Source organism: Lytechinus variegatus, chromosome 1 (assembly GCF_018143015.1).
Source record: "Lytechinus variegatus isolate NC3 chromosome 1, Lvar_3.0, whole genome shotgun sequence".
Classification (NCBI taxonomy): domain Eukaryota; kingdom Metazoa; phylum Echinodermata; class Echinoidea; order Temnopleuroida; family Toxopneustidae; genus Lytechinus; species Lytechinus variegatus.
Window position 1 is genome coordinate 26,595,098 of NC_054740.1, and position 20,343 is coordinate 26,615,440.

The 20,343-nt window shown below is 37.2% G+C and overlaps 1 protein-coding gene across 1 annotated transcript in view; it reads left to right on the forward strand.

The window, feature by feature from the left end:
* LOC121410273 (TBC1 domain family member 19-like) overlaps positions 1-20,343 on the forward strand; it is a 56,037-nt gene that overhangs the window by 28,774 nt on the left and 6,920 nt on the right. The window contains exons 6-7 of the mRNA XM_041602249.1: positions 8,356-8,419; positions 14,067-14,221. Coding sequence (XP_041458183.1) covers positions 8,356-8,419; positions 14,067-14,221 — 219 coding nt within the window. The remainder of the gene's footprint in view (positions 1-8,355; positions 8,420-14,066; positions 14,222-20,343) is intronic.

Consider the following 20,343-nt stretch of genomic DNA (forward strand, 5'->3'; position numbering starts at 1 on the left):
TGTTTTAAAATATTTCTCTTATTTTACTCTTTCCAATAAGATTGCTTCTCTTCTTGGGTTTGGGTTTCCTTTAAAATCATTGTGAGATCATTACCATAAGTGGCATATATGTGAAATACCACTTCAATTGTGAACCACATTGTATGTCCTGCAAATAAGGGTGCAGAGGTCGCCTTCATCAATACATCATGCCATCATGGTTTTTCTTCAACATCAACGAGGGAAAGTCCCTTTTCACGCCTACTTTCCATTCTCTGGGGTCCCTCCTACATATGCAACTGTGTCATTGCAACAGCCTTTTGAAAAAAAGACATAATTTTCGTTGAAAACCAAAAGATCAGGGAAAATCCCTTCTGAAGTATCATGTTAATCTCTTCAATTATTTTAGAAGTGTAGCCCAGAAAGTAATTTCATTTTATCTGTAAAGGGCTGAAAAGAAAAGAAAAGAAAGAGAGTTCGGATCCCTGAAGCGGGAATTATTGTCAAGATTTGGTAATAATGCTCCTTGGGAAGTCTAGGATTATTATCACAAAATTCATGATGAAATATTGAAAGTTATTTTCATTTGAATGATTTCATCTCTCCGTTTTAAAGTAGAACGGAGTTCAAGATGAAGTATCAAAAGGATACGTGAATGTTGTTAGTTGACTAAGAAAAAAGCCAGACTCCGATACCAGAAAATGGCTTAAACACAAGAATAGTATAGAATAGGGGGGGGGGGGGGGGGGGAATAAGCACTTCCATTGAGGAGTGGATACAATGCATGACCATGGTGTTTCGAAAAACACCCTAAACAAGTATTTTCCATGTTCTGCTGAAAATGCACCCCTTTAACAAGTATTAGCATGAAACCCTACCCTTACCAAGTATTGGAAACAAAACCCTCGGCAAGTATTCCCTGAATTGCCACCCCTAAATAAATCAAGTACATGTACAACAAAATATTAATTGTTATGTAACGGATGTTGGCTTTACCTCTACTTTCATTAGGTTTACTTTAGTACTACCCCCCACACACCTCGCTCTAATTGGACCCTCAACACGTAGTGTTGGGGCAAAAAGTGCATCCTTCTTGGTCTTCTTTTACCCATGATACCTTTGCACATTGGACCGTAAAAACATAGTTTTCATAGCAAAATGTATACCCCCTTTTTCATCATTTTAGTGTTTTTGAGACCCTTATTCATCACGAACATAATGTGCCCTATCTTGTACTTTTATAGTTCAGGAAAAAAAAATCATGTACATGTGTAAGAATTTGAGTCTCACCCTTTTCCCATTCTGTATAATATATTCAAAACGATACATAAAAATACCCTGAAAGGTGTAATAATGAAGTTTAATACTTGAATGATAATTGTTTGGATGTGGCAATACATTGTATAATGTTTTTCTGTTGGCTTAAAAAAGGATAAAGAGGAAAAGCATCCAATTTGCAAAATGGAGTTTCTACTACATGTAATACATAAATGTTTCTCGGAGGAACAATTGACCTTTGGATATAGAAAGATAAAGTGGTTAAAACATGTACATGCGCTTTCCTTGCATATTCCATGCATTATTACTATAAAGGTTGCTTTGAGATACTTTTGCTAAAAGCTAATTTAATATCGTCATCTTATGCCACGATGGAAAAGGAAGAATTAATCAGCTTTTACCTTGTAATATTGATAACTTTGCCCTTGGAATGTGGTTTGATTACCTTGCCCTTGGAATATCCAAGAAATTGTATTTGTTGGCATCTTCAGATATTTCCATCACATGGTATTTCGAAGAAACTTGTTGATTTTATGATTTTTTGCAAATTATGTCCACTTTGCATGGTGTGTTGATTACTGTATATTATTTCAAGCCCATCCACAGTGCAGTTGGCATCCTGGAGTATGCAATTAATACACATAATCAGAAGAAGGTCTCTAGTAGATTCATGCTTAACCCTTTAAACCTTAAAAGCCAGAAAGCCGGCTTCACCATGAACGCACATGGACCCTAAAAGCCGGAATACTGGCTTCAATTCATGTGTGACTTGAAAAGCAAGTGTTTGATATGTCAGGTGACCTTTTGTATAAAATGACGTTATCTTTGATAGATTCAGTCGATGATTTCTATTTATAATATTGTTCATAAATTACTTTCATTTGTAAGATTTTATCATAAAAAATGACCAAAATATATTATCCTACCAAGGGGGCTACACTGTTGTGGGATAATACATGGTGAGTCATATAAGGAGTATGCGTAAGCTATTGATGAATTTTACTTCGATCAAAATAGTAATTTTGAGTAATAATTTGAGATTATCATCGATAAATGGGAAGCTACACAACATCAGCCAGGCCAGGCGGGTTGCTGGTCAACAGAGTTGCTGCTGGCATGGGTGGGCTGGGATCATGAGAATAGTAGGTCATTTTTCACAAGTATTTCTTCATTTAGGTTGTAAGCTTGATATCAGCATATGATTTAGAGTGAGGGCTCTGACCATCCCAATTAATTCAGGGTTCAAAAGGTTAGGATATCTTTTGCATTTTATTATGATTCCATTTGCCAAATAAAATAGTAATATTAACAATAACACGAAATTAAAGAGAATGTCAGTACTGATGATGATAACTGGAGCAACAATAATGATGAGACATGTTTATATTCTGATTAAACTGTGCATAGCAGTTAATCCTTTAGATGTATTTCTATTTTAAAGAAGATATTGTGGACCATCTGGACCTTAGGCTAAGTCCCGACATGCACATTTCCCTGTAAACTGAGCTTTTTTGTTATTTGGACTTAGGTGTAAAGTTCTAGTGTGCATTCTTATCAACAGGAAAATCATCCATTTCGTTCCCCCAAAATCCATCACATTTCAAGCGGCAACATAAATATCAAACTCACATTTTCTTTGGTACATGTAGCATTGCCTCATCTTGGATAGTTCCTTCATCATATCATGGACCTAAAGAGGTCCATTTCAGTTCTCTTTGGCCCGAATTCACAAAGGTGGTTTTGAAAACCCACGGTTGAGTCCATGGTTTATGCAGATTTCCTGTATAATTTTAGCGCGTATTAAGTGCGTGTATAAAAAATGTCCAATGCTGATGCGCGCTTTTGTCACAGTTTGCCAAGATACGCTATTTTATTCATGAGTCCACTGTTTGAAGAGTGGACTCATGAATAAAAACAGTGGACTCATGAATGAAGTAGCATGGATAACCAAGGCAACAGGCGTCAAGAACTGTGATAAAAGCGCTCATCAGCATTAGACATTTTTTAATATACGCGGTAAAATAAGCGTACTTTATACAGGAAATCTGCATAAACCGTGGGTTTTAAAAACATCCTTTGTGAATTCGGGCCTTTGGGTGTGAATGAGAGAGAGTGAGAGAGAGGGAGGGAGGGAGAAAGGAGTGAGAGGGTTGGTGGAGATTTTGAGATAGAGAAATGGGATGGAGGGAAGGAGAAGATGGAGAAAGGGAGGGAGGGTGGAAGGGGTGGAAGGAGTGAGGGAGGGAGGGAGGGGGGGAAGGAAGGGGAAGTGAGAGGCAAGGAGAAGGGAGGGGGTGGAGGTAGTGAGCGGTAGAGAAATAGAATGAAAGAAAGTCAGGTGCTGCTTGATCAAGAAGGTAGGGGGAAGAAGTGATTGTGGGGTAGGGTGGGAAGGGAGAGAGGGAGTGGGAGATGAAAGGGAAGGGAAAAAGGGTGGAGGTAGAGAGAGGAATAATAAGATTCCATGAGAAGAGAGAGAGAAGGAGGAAAGAAAGTTAAATACTGTTTAATCGAGAAGGAAGGGGAGAGATGTAGAAGAAGGGAAGGAGGAATAGAGAGGGAGGGAAGGGTGAGAGAGATTGTGAGACATAGGGGAAGGGTAGGGGGGGGGTGGAGGTAGAGAGAGAGGGAGAGAGGAAGAGAGAAAAGGAAAGAAAGTGAGATGCTGGTTGACTTTCACCTTTTCTTTCTGAGATAAGTGGTCTTCGGTTTTCCATTGAAACATTGCCTCGTTAGCACCTCGTTACTGCATTCTCGCCACTGGCTAAGAAGTAATGGGCCGCGCCCTGTCGCGGTGAACACCTTATCTCGTAAATCGATGTCATTCTCAATTAATGTCAGCTGGCCTCCCAATCATCATTTATCCAGGTTTAGAAGGGGGACCAGCCCGGCCGACCAAATGTGCTTCACTGCTCAGAGCATGGTTCTTCATTACCATTTTCAGATGTGCAAAATAATATCATGAATAACTCAAAATGTGTAGTCATTCCTGCTTTGTCTCTTTTTTTTCCATTTTGTGAGGGTGTATGTTTGCATATCGATATACATGTAGGGGGAGGGAGATATACAGTATACATGTAGACCTATTCTAGACTACTTCTGGATCTTCTTCCAGCCCTTTCACTTTCTGTCATCTCATTGGAGAAGTTAAGTTCATGAATGCAAGCAACACATTATTACTAGAGACTTATTGAAAACTTTGGTCTTTCAAATTGATTTTTGTCACACCTGCAATGCAAAGTGAGACTATAGGCGCCGCTTTTCTGACGGCGGTGGCGTCAACATCAAATCTTAACCTAAGGTTATGTTTTTGAAATGACATAACTTAGAAAGTATATGGACCGAGTTCATGAAATTTTGCCATACGGTTAATCAAGTATTACTGAACATCCTATCAGAGTTTCATGTCACATGACCAAGATCAAAGGTCATTTAGGGTCAATGAACTTAGACCATGTTGGGGGAATCATCATCAAAATTTTAACCTGAGGTTAAGTTTTTGAAATGTCATCATAACTTAGAAAATATATGGCCCTAGTTCATTAAACTTGTACATAAGGTTAATCAAGTATCACCAAACATTCTGCATAAGTTTCACGTCACATACCAAGGTCAAAGGTCATTTAGGGTCAATGAACTTTGGCCGATTTGGGGTATCTGTTGAATTACAATCAAAACTTAAAAAGTTTTTTGATCTGATTCATGAAACTTGGACATAAGAGTAACCAAATATCACTGAACATCCTGTGCGCATTTTAGGTCACATTACCAAGGTCAAAGGTCAATGAACTTTGGACATAATGGGGGTATCTGTTGAATTACCATCATAACTTTGCAAGTTTATTGATCTGACTTTTGAAATTTGGACATAAGAGTAATCAAGTATCACTGAATATCCTGTGCAAGTTTCATGTAACATGATCAAGGTCAAAGGTCATGTGAGGTCAATGAATTTTGGCCACATTTGGGGATATTTGTTGAATTACCATCCTATCTTTGTAAGTGTATTGGTCTACATGTAGTTCATAAAACATAAAAAATCTAATTTTGTTATAGATTTTGACATAATCTTTAACATTTACATGTAATATTATTTATCACCCTTCTCTACTTTTCTCTTTTTTGTTTTTATTTCTTGGTCATGTAAAATCTTTGGGGCAAGCACCCCCACCCCCCCATCTGTACACCACTTGCATCCAGACAATTTGAAAAATGATTTAATCCTATTGATTTTTTGCCTTAACCTTGGTGGGGACGGGCATATTGATGTCCCCTCAATGGAAGATAGCATGTGCATTATACTGAATTCCAACATTATGTTCCATAGGTTAAAGTTGTTACAATCAGTGTTGGTCATCCAATTAAAAAACAAAGGTTAGTGATTGATCATGCCCTCAGAGATGCCAAGTTCAAAGACCAGCTATGCATGAGATTTTCTGTGAGTCTGAGTGAGATCACAGACATTGTGTACAATGTATATGGGGATAGGCTGTGATAGTTGCATGAGACAGAAATTTGAGGGGATGAACAAGAGTCCAAAATGCTTGAGAGGTAGCTCTGTACCCTTGATTTGCACGATTGATTGTAGATTGTCGTATTATCAATTTTGAAAATATTCTTCTACGATGATTGCTAAGCTTTGTTTTACAGGCCACAGGCGTATCAAATGCTCCAAGCGTCCTCATTTATTCAAACCCTGATTGCATAAAGGAAATAATTTCAAAGGATTCAAGAAACGAACATCAGTTGAACATAAAACACAAAGTGTTGCAATTTCTAAAGAAATTCACTGTCAGATAGTATTTCAGCACAAAAACATATAGATATGGTGGAGCCTTGTGGCCCAGTGGATTAGTCTTCTGACTTTGAAACACAGGGTCATGATTTCGAATCCCAGCCATGGCGTAATTTCCTTCAGCAAGAAAGTTATCCACATTGTGCTGCACTTAACCCAGGTGAGGTGAATGGGTACCCGACAGGATTAATTCCTTGAATGCATGAGCGCTGAAGGGCAGCTCGAGCTAAAGCCAGGGTAAGTTTAATAATAACATCGCGCCTCGGAATAGAGTATTTCTAGATACATGTTGATGGGGCTACATGTATATAAATGCTTATTTTTAATATTTTTATTATTATCATATGTGAGACTACATGCAAAATAATCATGGTGTTGTGTAGGAGTGGACTTTTATTCATTATAATCCTGTATGTTATATCAAATGAATGTCAGAAGCATCCAAATAAATTGTCTTTTTTATGGAATTTTGTATATATTTTATACAACAAGAATCCACAAAATTATACACCCTTTATCATTCCGCTTGGGTTGTTCAGCGTTCCTGTGAAATATGATTCGTTCATGATATCAAGTCATAATTACATAATATGAAACATTTTGTTGAGAGCTGTATCAAAAGACCTACTTTCCTCTTGACCTCTGTTGGAAATCTTGTCCTCTGTTGGAAATCTTGTCCAGCAATATGATGAATGCAATTTTAAATTATTATCATGAGGATAATTCTGAGAAATAGATATTTATGCACATGGATATCAGTTTCTTTGTGGTTCAGCGTGGAATAATCAAATCGAGGCATACATTTTTATTGCATTGTTGTAGATACATTACACTTTTTCCTTGAAAGTGCCAATTGATATCATGGTCGTCTTTTTCCATACTTTGGAATACAGGCCGCAGAGTATGCACCCATCTTTCACAAAAGACACATGAGGGGATGGCAGAATGTTTGTGTGGTGTTGATGTACAGTGTTCCTTGATCATTAATGTGCACTTGTTACATACATGTAGGTCATGCACAGAGTTCATATAGAAATGGGTTTTGATGGCTTGTGAAAATTCAATATTTTATTTTTAAACTTGATTTATACATCCTCATGTCCATGTATTTGATTGAAGTGATTTTTTTTGTGAAGTAATATTGAAAAACAGATCAAACATACTAAAAATCACAACACCTCTCTGCAAAGAAAACAGGGGTCAGCTGTATTGTTGCCTCCAAAAGTTTTAGAGAGTAATTTATATTTTCTGCAAAAATGTTGCAATGAACTACATTGTGAATAATGTTCATAAACTTCAGTTTAATTTCAAATCCAAATATCCAAGGTGACTTGTTATGTCTAGGACTGTATGATATAGGTAAGCAGTACTGAACCATGTAATCTTTTCTTATATCTTTTATTTCCTTAACTGAAAATGTCTTACTTTTTGATTGGTCGAGAGCCCTTCATGTGACTAATCATTCCTGTTGTCTTACTTTTAGTCCTGTGATTAATAATCATCCAAAATTTAATTTTACAAGGAAGTGAGAACAAAGGACTAATTGAATATGAGTAATCTAATTTCAATGTATTTGGTGGTCCATGTCTTTATCCTGAAAAAGTGAGGTAGAAAAGAATAAAATTTAATAATTGGAATGAAATTCTGCTCCAGTTTATCAAGTCACTGGCTCATTTTATAATAATTACAATTCAGTATGTCCATATCTACCCAAGATCAGCGAAGGATGGTAAATGTCTTAGTTAATTACCAATCTTTTTCTTTTCTTTTCCTCCCCTCACCTCTCCCTAACCACCCTCTCTTTCACATGGAATTTCTTCCTCTTTGTATGCTCCTGACCGTTATTTAAATTTCTCCTTCATTCTACATTCAACATTTCTCTATCCTCTCAAACTTTTTTTCTTGTGATCTTTGTATCATGAAACATTGAATTTATGCATTTACCTGTGTATCTTTCTCTTGTCTTTCTGTCCCATTTTTCCTACTCTCTCTCTCCCTCTCTTTCTCCATTTCCTTCTTATCCTTGTTCCCTCTTTCCCCTCCCTGTCCATTCTCTTTCTATCTTTCTTCACTCACTCCTTTTTACTGCCATCTCTCTTCTGCTCTCTTCCCCCCTCTCTCTCTGTATAAATTCTACTGATCTCCTTCCTTTCTTTCTTTCTTTCTTTCTTTCTTTCTTTTTTTCTTTCTTTCTTTCTTTCTTCTGTTCCTTGTTTCTTTCTCTTTCCTTCCTTCCTTCTTCCTCTATGTCTTTTCTTTCTCTATCCCCCTCTCTCTCTAACTCTCTTTCTGCCTCATTACAGAGACCACTATCAGAGCAGAATGAACTCAGATCCCACTGGAATGAACTTGGAACTGAGGAGCCAGGTAGGACGTTAGTTTAACATTCCCCTTTGCATTCATAAAAATTGGGAAAAAAAAGCTTGATCCACTATTACTGTTTGCAGACAATACAGTGTGTAGACCACGTGCACTGTGTTAACTAGTTTTTATAGCACAAGTAAAGGTATGTTCATTGTGAGTTATCATTTCTTTTCTATGAATATCGAGGAAGGATATCCTGAATAATAATATCCTGCAAATATGTGCTCGTCAAATGCCTTATTTTCAAAATACAACAAATAACAGGTCCGTACATTTCCGGACTTCTGTGTTGATACATATAAAATCTTTGGAAGAGTTAATTGACTCTGATAACATACTAGTATTGAGATTCCAATGATGTATACATACCATTTTAAGTGCATTTCAAATAGTCTTTCACAATTATTTTCTGGCAGTTTACTCCATCATTCAAAATCATGACCAGAAAGTATTTCATGTTAAACGTAAAAATGATGAAACGATAATGATGGTAATACATGTAGCACTGAACAGCAATTTTCCCAAGATAATAAATCCTCAAGACCCATTTTATTTCACTTTAAATCAGTTTTGAAGACACCCCTCAATTATTTCAGGGTTCAATAAAGGCATATCCCTGTCCATTACCTTATTACACCCCCAAACCGCCGTACATGTATGCAGAACGGGGGAAAAATTGCACGGGGTCTCTGGGTGGTTTCACCTAGTTTGCTGTGCAAACCCTTCACTCAAGTAAAGGGTCTGAATTGCAGCCTATTCATGTCTTGTGTACTGAAGACTCTCTCGCTTATAATTGAAACAGCAAGTTTTGTATGTGCTAGTCTTTGCGTGGAGACACACTTGTTGATCAAAGTTTCAATCAGGGTCTGTGTCTGCGTACTAGATTTCACCCCCAAAATGCTCATAAGAGCCCTGGAAAATCCCCATTCACCTCCATGTTAAAGCTTAACCAATGCAGCAGATTTAGGCAGTAGATTGTGAAAATTCCCCCTCCCCCACCAAAAAGAAGAAGAAAATTATGTTCCTGCGCCAGTCTAAATAAAATAAAAGATAATTTACCAGACAGAGTATTGAGTGGGAGTGTGTGGTTTATTAACAACACGGCCAAGAGGCCGGATAATCGGATATCCGCGCGCTGTACAATGTAGCGACAATGCATTCATAATCAACACATTGGCGTGACTCATTTTTCCTTCATATTATCTTCTCCCTCAATATCTAAACTATCCAACCATTAGTAACAAAAACAACTCTTCTAAATCTAACAACACAATTCTATGTATCACCAACTAATCCATTAACAAATCAAAAATTGTTAAGCAAATCTCATTTGTTTTACTTTCTCTTTACAGCATAAAATATTAAATTGCCTTTCAACACTTTAAATCATCACAAACTAAAAACCGATCAAATGTTTTTCAACATACAAATCATTACTACTTGCAAATAACTTGCATAAAAAAATCCCATTAAACTTCAGCAATCATCCAAAAATACACATTACAAATCCTCACTAATAAGTAGTTTTAACAAACACATAAACCATTTAACATTTTATCTTTATCTCCTTAATATACTGTATATTCAAAACTGGTGAATGGGGTAAGTCTGCTAAAATAATAAAACACAGCAATAAAATACAATGACACTCTAAAAAGATAAATAATGCTATACAAAACTCCAATCAGATTCTTATCCATGAAGAGCAAAAAACTTTCAAATAATAAAATTGCCTACATACATAATAAATCCTGCCTATCAATTGACATACAAACATATTTACATAAATGCTCTGTTATGTTAAAGTCAAATACATACAATATCCCACCAGCAAAGGAGGATACAATTTGTTCATAATGCCTATACCAAATTAATGATAAAACAACAATAACAGATACATGACAGGTATGATGATAAACAATTATATAATAAGACTATATTCAATCCAAATGAAATAAGGATATGATATGCTATGCATCAATAAACAAATGTCTCTAGTAAGTAATCTAAACATTAGTGTAAGGCAAAATAGCAAACCAAAACATGAGGATTATATTTCTACCAATAATTACTATTTACTTGTCAATAAACTATGAAAACATTACTCCATAATTAAACTGTATGCTGGTGTAAACAGTACAAACCATACATTAAATCAAACATCAAGAGTTCTGCTACCTCTCATTTACCATCAGCTGTCATTTACAATTCCACTAACAATCAAGTAGTAATATCTTCATCACCCTACCTCTTCATTCTATCTCTTTATCCCACCTTCACTTCATACTAGTAGGAAAACATAACAACCTGCATCATGGTACATTCTTGCACCTTACACTCTACCTCTTCACTCTATCTTTTCATCCCACCTTCACTTCATAGGAACACACAACCTGCATCATGGTACATTCTTGCACCTTACCCTCATTCATGAAACAACCATTTCAGTCAATCCAGTCCAGTCAACTCTTCAAACATTAATACTCAGCACACTGTCTACCTCCAATGTAATAAACAAGTGAGCAAATATCAAATACACTAACTCACACGTCAACAAACATCGAAAAAGTCACATCCTAAACTCAGCAATTATCCTAAACATATATCAACAGTTAACTCTAATTACAGTGTCAAAATACACGTTAAAAAAGGAAAAAAGAAATTTGAAAGTACATTGTATATAATCAAACACAATTAAGCCAGGTTGAAGAAAAAAAAATACAACATGGGGGTAAACAGCAGTTTAATGTAGCACAACCTGAAAAATGTACATGCAAAAAGTCAACACAGACAACATATAAGATCCAGACCTAATGAGCACAAATCATATGATGTGGGGTAGATGGGGGTCCAAAGGGATGGCTAGCAATGGGGCAGGGGAATGAAAGTCCAGGGCTTGACGTACGAGAGGGGAAAATTCTGGAGGTTGGTCACGTGCTGTGGTGAAGAGGCAAGGCTGGATCAGGTAGTCATCATCCGCTGCTGGGATATCAGAGGTGATACCAGACTGAAAGATATGGAATGCCGTATGGGGACTGGAACCTGTGGCTTGGGAAAGATTGGGACGTATGGGTGGGCTACTGTCTCTGTGAGAAAGGGGCAGAGGCACCTTACTAGAACATTCAGGGATGTCAGGAGGGATGGGTGTGGGACTACTCAGCAAAGGAATGGCAAATGGAGTAGGGGCCGGTAACATATGTATGCCGTCATCAGCGTGGGGCCCTGGAGGGTCAGGGAAACCGCAGGCTGTCAGTTGAGGGTGGTCGGTAGGGCTGGCTGTCATCTGAAGGTCAGCGTCAAAGCAAGCATGGGCTCTCGAGGAAGGCGAACCGTGATCATGGGCACCACAGGCTATTGTCTCTGAGGAACCGTGATCATGGGCACCACGGGCTATTGTCTCTTAGGAACCGTGATCATGGGCACCACAGGCTACTGTCTCTGAGGAACCGTAATCATAGGCACCACGGGCTACTGTCACTGAAGAGCTGTGATTGTGGGCACCATGGGCGACTGTCTCTGACGAACCGTGATCATTGGCAACATAGTGTGATGGAGGGTCGTGGCCATCGGCACAACAGGCTATCTTCAGTGGAGTGGAATCAAAGGTGACATGATTCGACATCTCTGAACGATGGACTGGTCACGGCTTCTGCAGAATCTGGTGGGTAGCGACGAGGGTGGTCGTCAGTCATCTCGATGGTATGAAGAATGGCCGGTGTAAGGTCACTTAGGCTATCAGTGTGTGAAAAGTCATGTGACTGTAAGCACTGTGTACAATCAGGATCATCGTAAGGGGGTTGTGAAGTTTCATGTATGTAAGGTGTAGTGTGTGAATGACCAGGTGGGTGTGGAGATGTCGGTATGTTAATAGAGTCCAACTCAACCACGAAATCATCACTGAGCGAAACGAACGAAAACCGGTTGTTGAGTGGATCCGAATCGGTTAAGTCTGACTGATCAGCTACATGTACCGGATCATGCGAGCATGGCGAAACGATCGAATCAGGCAAGCATGACTTATAATCGAACGAATCGGGCGAGCGCAGCGAAATGTGAGAATCGGACATGAGCAGCGAAACGATAGAATCGGGCTTGTGCAACGAGCAGACCGAAACGGGCGAGTGCAAATCTTCGAGCTCAGGCAACCGCACTTCTTCGTTGGTCAAACCAGAACCTGACAGATGAGTCCGAGCCTTCGAGACAGGCATACGAAACTTGTCGGATGTTTCAGGCACAATATCAGATGTAGGCCTATGCTCATCAACATCATGCACTAGGGGAGTATTGTGAACAACTTCACTATTCCTGTTCGGTCGGTTTTGAGTAACCCCACTTGACTCTACACAATTGGCGGAACATTCAGACTCCGAGGAGTGGACATCCTTAGACACAACACTCAGATTCGGTCGACTCTCATCTGAGTAGACACAAAGATCTTGCTCACCATTCCCTGGGACTATAACAATGGGGTCTGGCCTAGACACCACATGCATAGGATCAACATTGCCACCAATCTCATCATGAGTAAACTGATCTAGATCTACACAAGTATTCTTGCACACCAAAGATTTGTCACTCATGACACCACTTGGTTTACTATGATAGAAGAAAACAGAATCATCACTGAATGTGATCAGATGCCTAGCTGGTCTAACGGATATGTCATTTGCCTCCATAAATGGGGCACCAGCAACAATTCCAGCATTTAATGTCATGGCGTCATCCTCAACAACCAACCCATCAAATTGTAATTCTAGGCCATCACGAAAGAGTGGAAAATAAGTGAGGCCAATAATATAATTTCTGCTGACATGTTTAGATATTTCATTGTACTCATCTTCAATCACCATCTCATCAATCAATATCTCCAATCCCAATATCTCGGCCATTGATTCACTAATTAAATTCACCTCACATGCACTCCTAATCTCTATTTTCACTTCTTTCTGTTCATAATTCTCATCAAAACCACACAATGCATGGAAATAAGGAGATGTAACTGTGTTACAAGGATTGGAGCATCGCTCCATTCTACTATTAACCGCCAGGCCCTCTCGCGAGGCCGTGCCCTTGGCCGCGGACACGCCCACATGTATCTTCGAGCAACTATTCATACTGCACATGAATTTAAGGTGAAGGGACTACACACTCAAAATGCAAAATAACTCAAACCTATCACCGTTAGTCTAACGGAGCGCCTGGCCCCTTGTATAGAGTAAGAATTATCGGACTGTTGGTAGGATCACCTTAGGGCCTTAGGTTCAGACCACAAGCTGCCACCACGCCAGTCTTAATAAAATAAAGGATAATTTACCAGACAGAGTATTGAGTGGGAGTGTGTGGTTTATTAACAACACGGCCAAGAGGCCGGATAATCGGATATCCGCGCGCTGTACAATGTAGCGACAATGCATTCATAATCAACACATTGGCGCAGCTTGATGCAGAATATGAGGATTGGTATTTATTTATTTATTTACCTATTTATTTTTATTTTTTTAATTTATTTATTATTTATTTATTCATTCATTCATTCATTTATTTATTTATTTATTTATTCATTTATTCATTTATCCATCCATCCATCCATCTATCTATTTCTTTATGTACTGGTTTATTCATATATTTTCATCATTATTTTTTTTTACAGATTTAGGCAACTTTCGACCAGTTTATGGACCAAAGGACTTTTTGGATATGCTCACAACTATCAAACATCCCAATCTTGCCTCAAATGGCCAAACATCATCACCACAATGGGGATTGATATATCTACCTCTAAAAGTCAAGACACTGCCTCAGTTAGTGAGTAGTTGCTCTTTTTTTTCTACAGCACTTCTTGGAATGCTGCCCAGGAAGTCAAGAAGGTGAACATACATGTATTGTGTGTTGCCAAGCCCCCCCCCCCCCCGATAATGGGATATTAATATCTGTTAAGTGTTCTATGTCTTTCATATGTATCAAGAACAGTTTTGCAGATTTGATATGTGAGCATATTGTATCTCCCAAATGACCTTGAAAAAAAAGAATTTGATTGGTATTTTGGAGTTGGGTATTTGAAATCTCATGAATAAAACAACAGTTTGATTGACAGGGGGGTTAACTGAAAGATGGAGTAAAAATGAGATAGCATTTTCATTATGAAGCTTCATATTATGAGATTAGAACTAGAGTATTTGCTTCGTTCTATCACCTTCTTTGATAACTTCATCAGTCACGGCGCATTTCCTAACCTAAATCTAGATAGAAGTGAGATTGAACAAGAACCAAGAATCAAAAGTTTGCATTGTGTGTTGTGAACACTGTTAGTTTGAAATCTTTATTTTCTCAGATGAATATAATCTTCTTTTTTGCTTTCTATCTTTCTTTCTCTTTGTTGTTCTTTCTCTTTATTATTCTTTCTCTTTGTTATTCTTTCTTTCTCTTTGTTATTCTTTCTTTCTCTTTGCGATTCTGTCTCTTTGTTATTCTTCCTGTCTCTTTGTTATTCTTTCTTTCTCTTTGTTATTCTTTCTTTCTCTTTGTAATTCTTTCTTTCTCTTTGTTATTCTTTCTTTCTCTTTGTAATTCTTTCTTTCTCTTTGTTATTCTTTCTTTCTCTTTGTTATTCTTTCTTTCTCTTTGTTATTCTTTCTTTCTCTTTGTTATTCTTTCTTTCTCTTTGTTATTTTTTCTTTCTCTTTGTTATTTTTTCTTTCTCTTTGTTATTCTTTCTTTCTCTTTGTAATTCTTTCTTTCTCTTTGTTATTCTTTCTTTCTCTTTGTTATTCTTTCTTTCTCTTTGTTATTCTTGCTCTTTGTTATTCTTTCTTTCTCTTTGTTATTCTTTCTCTTTGTTATTCTTTCTCTTTGTTATTCTTTCTTTCTCTTTGTTTTTCTTTCTCTTTGTTATTCTTTTTCTTCGTTATTCTCTTTCTCTTCATTATTTCTTATTTTTTGCAATTGATTGCATTGACATCAATCATGCAATCAATTGTAAAGCTTTGTGACAACATTCAAAGAGAAAAAAAAAAAGGTTTTGAAATAGATATTGAGAGTAATGTGTGTTTGAGAGAGGGAGGAGGGAAGGGGGGGGGGAGTAGGGCGTAGGGGATGGGTGGAAAGATAGAAGGAAAAACAGGTGGAGGAGAGAGGCAAAATTAGAAATATTGGAGAAGTTTGTCAGCAGTCAAATTACTTAATGATGCACCATGCCATACTTCACAGCTCATTTCTCATAGGCATTGTATTTACTCATAACTTTGCTCCTTGTGCTCTTTAATAAAAGAGGAGGCACTGACCTCCATGATTTAATACCGGTCGGAAATCATAACGCTTTGGGACAAAACTGGACTGGACAATTCAAAATCAAACTTCAATAGAAGATGTGATCACCACTGCATCTTCTTTTGAATGGTTGGGATTATCGTGCAAGCTTTATCTAAGGTCATAACACTCTTGTGGGCCTTCTGGATAGGAAGAAATTTTTCGTCGAGGGATGACTGAATGAGGTATATTATAGGAGCTTTCAGACCAGCTTGAAAACCAAAATTACCCGCTATTCCGTGAATGGGAAATCTACCCCACTCCCAACTTGGATCAATCCCCATCCAGGTTTTTATTGCGAGTCTGCTACTCATTCCGTACCAGGGAAAAAAATACATGGGGGCTAGGAGCGAATGCGCCCCTGAGATGCCCAAAAGAGCCTTGCTAAACTAATAAAGAACACCTTTAAGTTCCTATAGTATCTGATATGTGATATAATACAACGTATCAAAATTGTGGTGGTAGGCTCAAAAATGGAGCCAGGGAAAAAAATGTATTAAAATCTACAGGAAAATATGGAGATCTAGTGGGTGTGAAGCCACCTTAAGGCCACTATACACCTTATGACTGAGCTACGACTTTTTTTTTAACTGAATGGCGTCTTCTACATTTCCCACAAACATTACCCCCATGATATTTTAGGTACACAATAATTTTGAGAATTCAAAGTTTTGGGTTTTATTTGCAAATGCTCTTTTGAGCACTTTGGGGGCAAAATAGCCCCAAACCATAAAGGCGAGAATCTCATGAAACGAACAACCTCTATTTAATAAAGCTACTGAAATACTCGCATCTCATTGACTCAGAACAAATTAGTCAGTGAAATTTTTGACTATTTGAGTTAGACATTAACTTGCATTATCTGACCAGTAAGTACAGTAGCATTATAGGCCATAGTTGACCTCTTTAATAGCTGTCCATTATGAGAGAAAAAGCCAAGGCTAGAAAATACGAACAGTACATGTACATGTGTTTATGTGAAAGAACAGACATGAATGCACCCTAGAAGGGAGTAGAGAGAGAGATGGGGGGGGGGGGGTGAAAACACCAACTGATTAATGACAACGAATCACTGAAATAAAACCTCTCAAAGATGAAAAAAGAAGAGGGAAGGAAAAGGGGGGATAAGAGAGATCGGATGACGGGAATGAATTGAGCCTTTATGAGGAGGAAATTGCTCTGTTGGCAAAGCATGAGGGACAGAGAGACGCAAAAGAGTGCTAACCTTTCGAAAAATCATGACTTTTTGTTACCCAATCTCGGATCCTACGACTATTTTCCCACATCAGATGGGCCATCTAGTCACGCACATGTTCTGCTAATATTTGCTTCCAGACGGCTGGCGCTTTCACAAGGGCTGTGTCACATTGTTCGCTTTTAATTTTCAAGATTTTTATTTTTATTTTTTTTTAAAGATTTTCATCTATTCCTTCATGGTGTTGTATTTACAAGTCTCGTTTTCCTTCGGAATGCCTGGTACATGTATTTGTCTCGACCAATCTGATAGAGTGATTTAATGGATGTCACCTGTTGTTTTTTTTTTTAATCTGTGTCTCTCCAGTGACCTTTTTCTGATTATTTTTCCATCTCTCTCTCTCTCTCTCTCTCACACCTTTTCACTGTCTCTTCTTCCCCTCACTCATGTACATGTAATTGTCAACCCCTCTTTCTCTGTTTTATTCCTTTCTCTCCTTTACTCCTTTTTGTTTTATTTTTCCTTTCTATCTCTTTCTGTGTGTGTCTCTCTCTCTTACTCTCACCGTCTCTCACTCCGAGGGGCATGGGAGTTCAGCTTTAAAGTTGATCTCATGTTTTTCATTTTTTTTCTTCAGCTTATTTTAGTTTTTGTGTGTGAATTTCCATTGAATAATGATAATGATGTGTTTTTTTGTGTATAAAATCAACTTTTTTCAACTCTCTTTTATTTGTGGTTACTTACAGTGGCCCTGCTCTCCCTCTCTTTCCATTTTTATCCCTCTTTCCATCTACATATACTCTCTATTCCCTTTCCCCTGCACAATAATCAATCAGTTTTTAATTGCAGCTCTGTTTTGAAAAGTTCAGCCCATTTCAGCTATGCATTTTTCCCCACGTACCTAACTGCTAAGCATCAATCAAATCATCCCTTTCTTGATGTAAGTTAGAGACTGAAGTCAACTGAATGATACTGCAAGATAAGATGCATCTCAGCTGCTAGGAATACAGATAGTCAATATTCATGAATTCTGCAATTCTTTCAGTTAGGGATTTTAGGGATCTACCATTAGTTTAATTACACTCTCCCTGAGGCTACCATGTATGCTATTAAAGCTGTCTATTGAAAAGAAACTGCGTTTGTTGTTGTTGTTGAATTCTGTTTGAAAAGGTACATGTATTTACATGGAGACTGCAGTGGGCTGGAAATGGAAGTTGTTGAAAATTGAACAGGCATTCGGAAACGTGGTTTGAAAAAGGTTATGAACCAGTAAAATTTCAAACGCAGCCTAAATGTTTAAAACTTTGGTGTTTCACACAGATTTAAGTGTGACTTTAATAGAGTCGCACTTAAATTTCAGTTGCTTGTGGTATAATGCATCACCATACTTGTCAGATCATGTGCATGGGAGATGCACTACCGTGTATCCATCAATTAGATTACACGTTAAATAATAGTGCATTGGCATGTAAGCTTGACTTTAAGTGTCAATTAACTCTTTTGAAACATCTACCCTGGTCATGTTAATAGACTAATGCATGCATGGTTTAAAGGGATGCTCTGGGCTGAAAATATTTATATCTGAATAAATAGGGTAAAATTCACAGAGCAAAATGCTGAAAATCTGGTTGAAATTGGATTACAGGTAACAAAGTTATTGAATTTTAAATTTTAGGAATATTTTGTGAAGACAGTTATATGCACTTCGTCATGAATATTCATTTGGTAAGCTGATAATATCACATCCCCACTTTCCTTTTTCTTATATTCTTACATGAAATTATATTTGTTTCATTTTTCCAAACATGTGGAAACGATGTGTCTCCATTATGAAATAAGTTGCAGCAATGAATAATTAATGCACTTAATCAGTTGTCAATCCAAGTGTCTTAATTCTTAGTAAAAAAAATTGAATAAACCTGATTTCAATAAAATAAAATACAAAAGAACAAGTGGGGATATGACATCATCAGCCCACCAAATGAATATTTATAAATACATGCATAGAACTGTTTCAAGTTTGCAAATCTTTATACTTCAATAACTTTGTCGCTTGTCATACAATTTTGATCAAATTTGCAGCATTTGCTCTGTGAATTTCACTCTATTTATTGAGGTATAAATACCTTTTGCCTGGACTATCCCTTTAAGTCCAAATTGACTCTTTATTAAGGAGCAAGTGCTCTACATGTATTACAGCTTATGTTTTTACAATTTTTTTTAACGTTTTAGAATAGCATTGTTCCTGAGAGCTACAGTATTTAGTACTTCATTGGATTATTTCTGAAAATACATGTAGATGCATACATGTACATTCTAAACGAAGATGGATGATGCTATAAGTATAACATGTAAACATGACTAGCATGTTGGCTTAAGATTTTAAGAGATAATCAATGTGAATGCACGATTTTACGTTTAGCTATAAGCCCCCTTTAGGATTGAAACATTTTTTGAAGTTGTTAATATATATTATTATTATTTCATTCGGCACTTAATAAAAAAAAACAGCATGTACAATGCAAGATTAAGAAATAGTACAAAAATACAAATAGTTTTTAGACCCTTTTCACCCAACCAGGTAGCCTGGGTAGAGAATAGGTTAACTTTAATGGCCATGGCCCACAGGCCTTCCCTCCCACACCTGATTGGGTGAACAAAGATCATTACATGCATGTATAATAGAGTTGCAAAATGGAATAACACAATAGTATAAAACAGGTAGGTTGGCATGGCAATGCATTGTGTTTGGTTTAGGTTTCATGCAGATTGGCTATCTTTAGATAGTATGATTGGAGAGAATATTACAAAAATCCACCAAATGTGATGTGATTGAATTTTGTTTGCATTCCGGTGTTTTCAAAATGTTGTAGTGAAACTGGTTGAATAAGATGGGAAGTTTGATCAAAGTTAGGAAATGATAAAAACCTTGTTAAACATGATAATGTGCCAGTGAAAAAGCTGATTAACTGAAACTTATTGAAAGAGATGTAAAAGAAATACAGTAGGGCAAAGTTGCAAAGAATGAACAGAAATCACTGTTTTGTAGCTGTTTCCTAAAATTCCATCATTTGTATATGTCTAAATGACAAAAAGATTCAGTTTTCTAGTTTTCTTGTATTTTTAAATAGATACAAAGTGGTGACAAAACTCAAAATTTCCCACCATGATACTAGAGGTAGCATTGATTCATGTACATGTGACAAACTTGTTAAAACACAATTGACATATATGTGACATGTTCATTTATGTAACCTGTCCTGTATTCATTTGTACCTGTTCTACCCTATGTCATTGCACAAATTGCATTTCACTGAGCTTCATCAGCAAAGCTTTTTTTTTCTCAAGAAATTTGATCAGTTTGATCAATTTGATCAACAACCCCGGCCTCCTCAGGTCATTTTCATTGGAGTAAACAAGCTCAAGA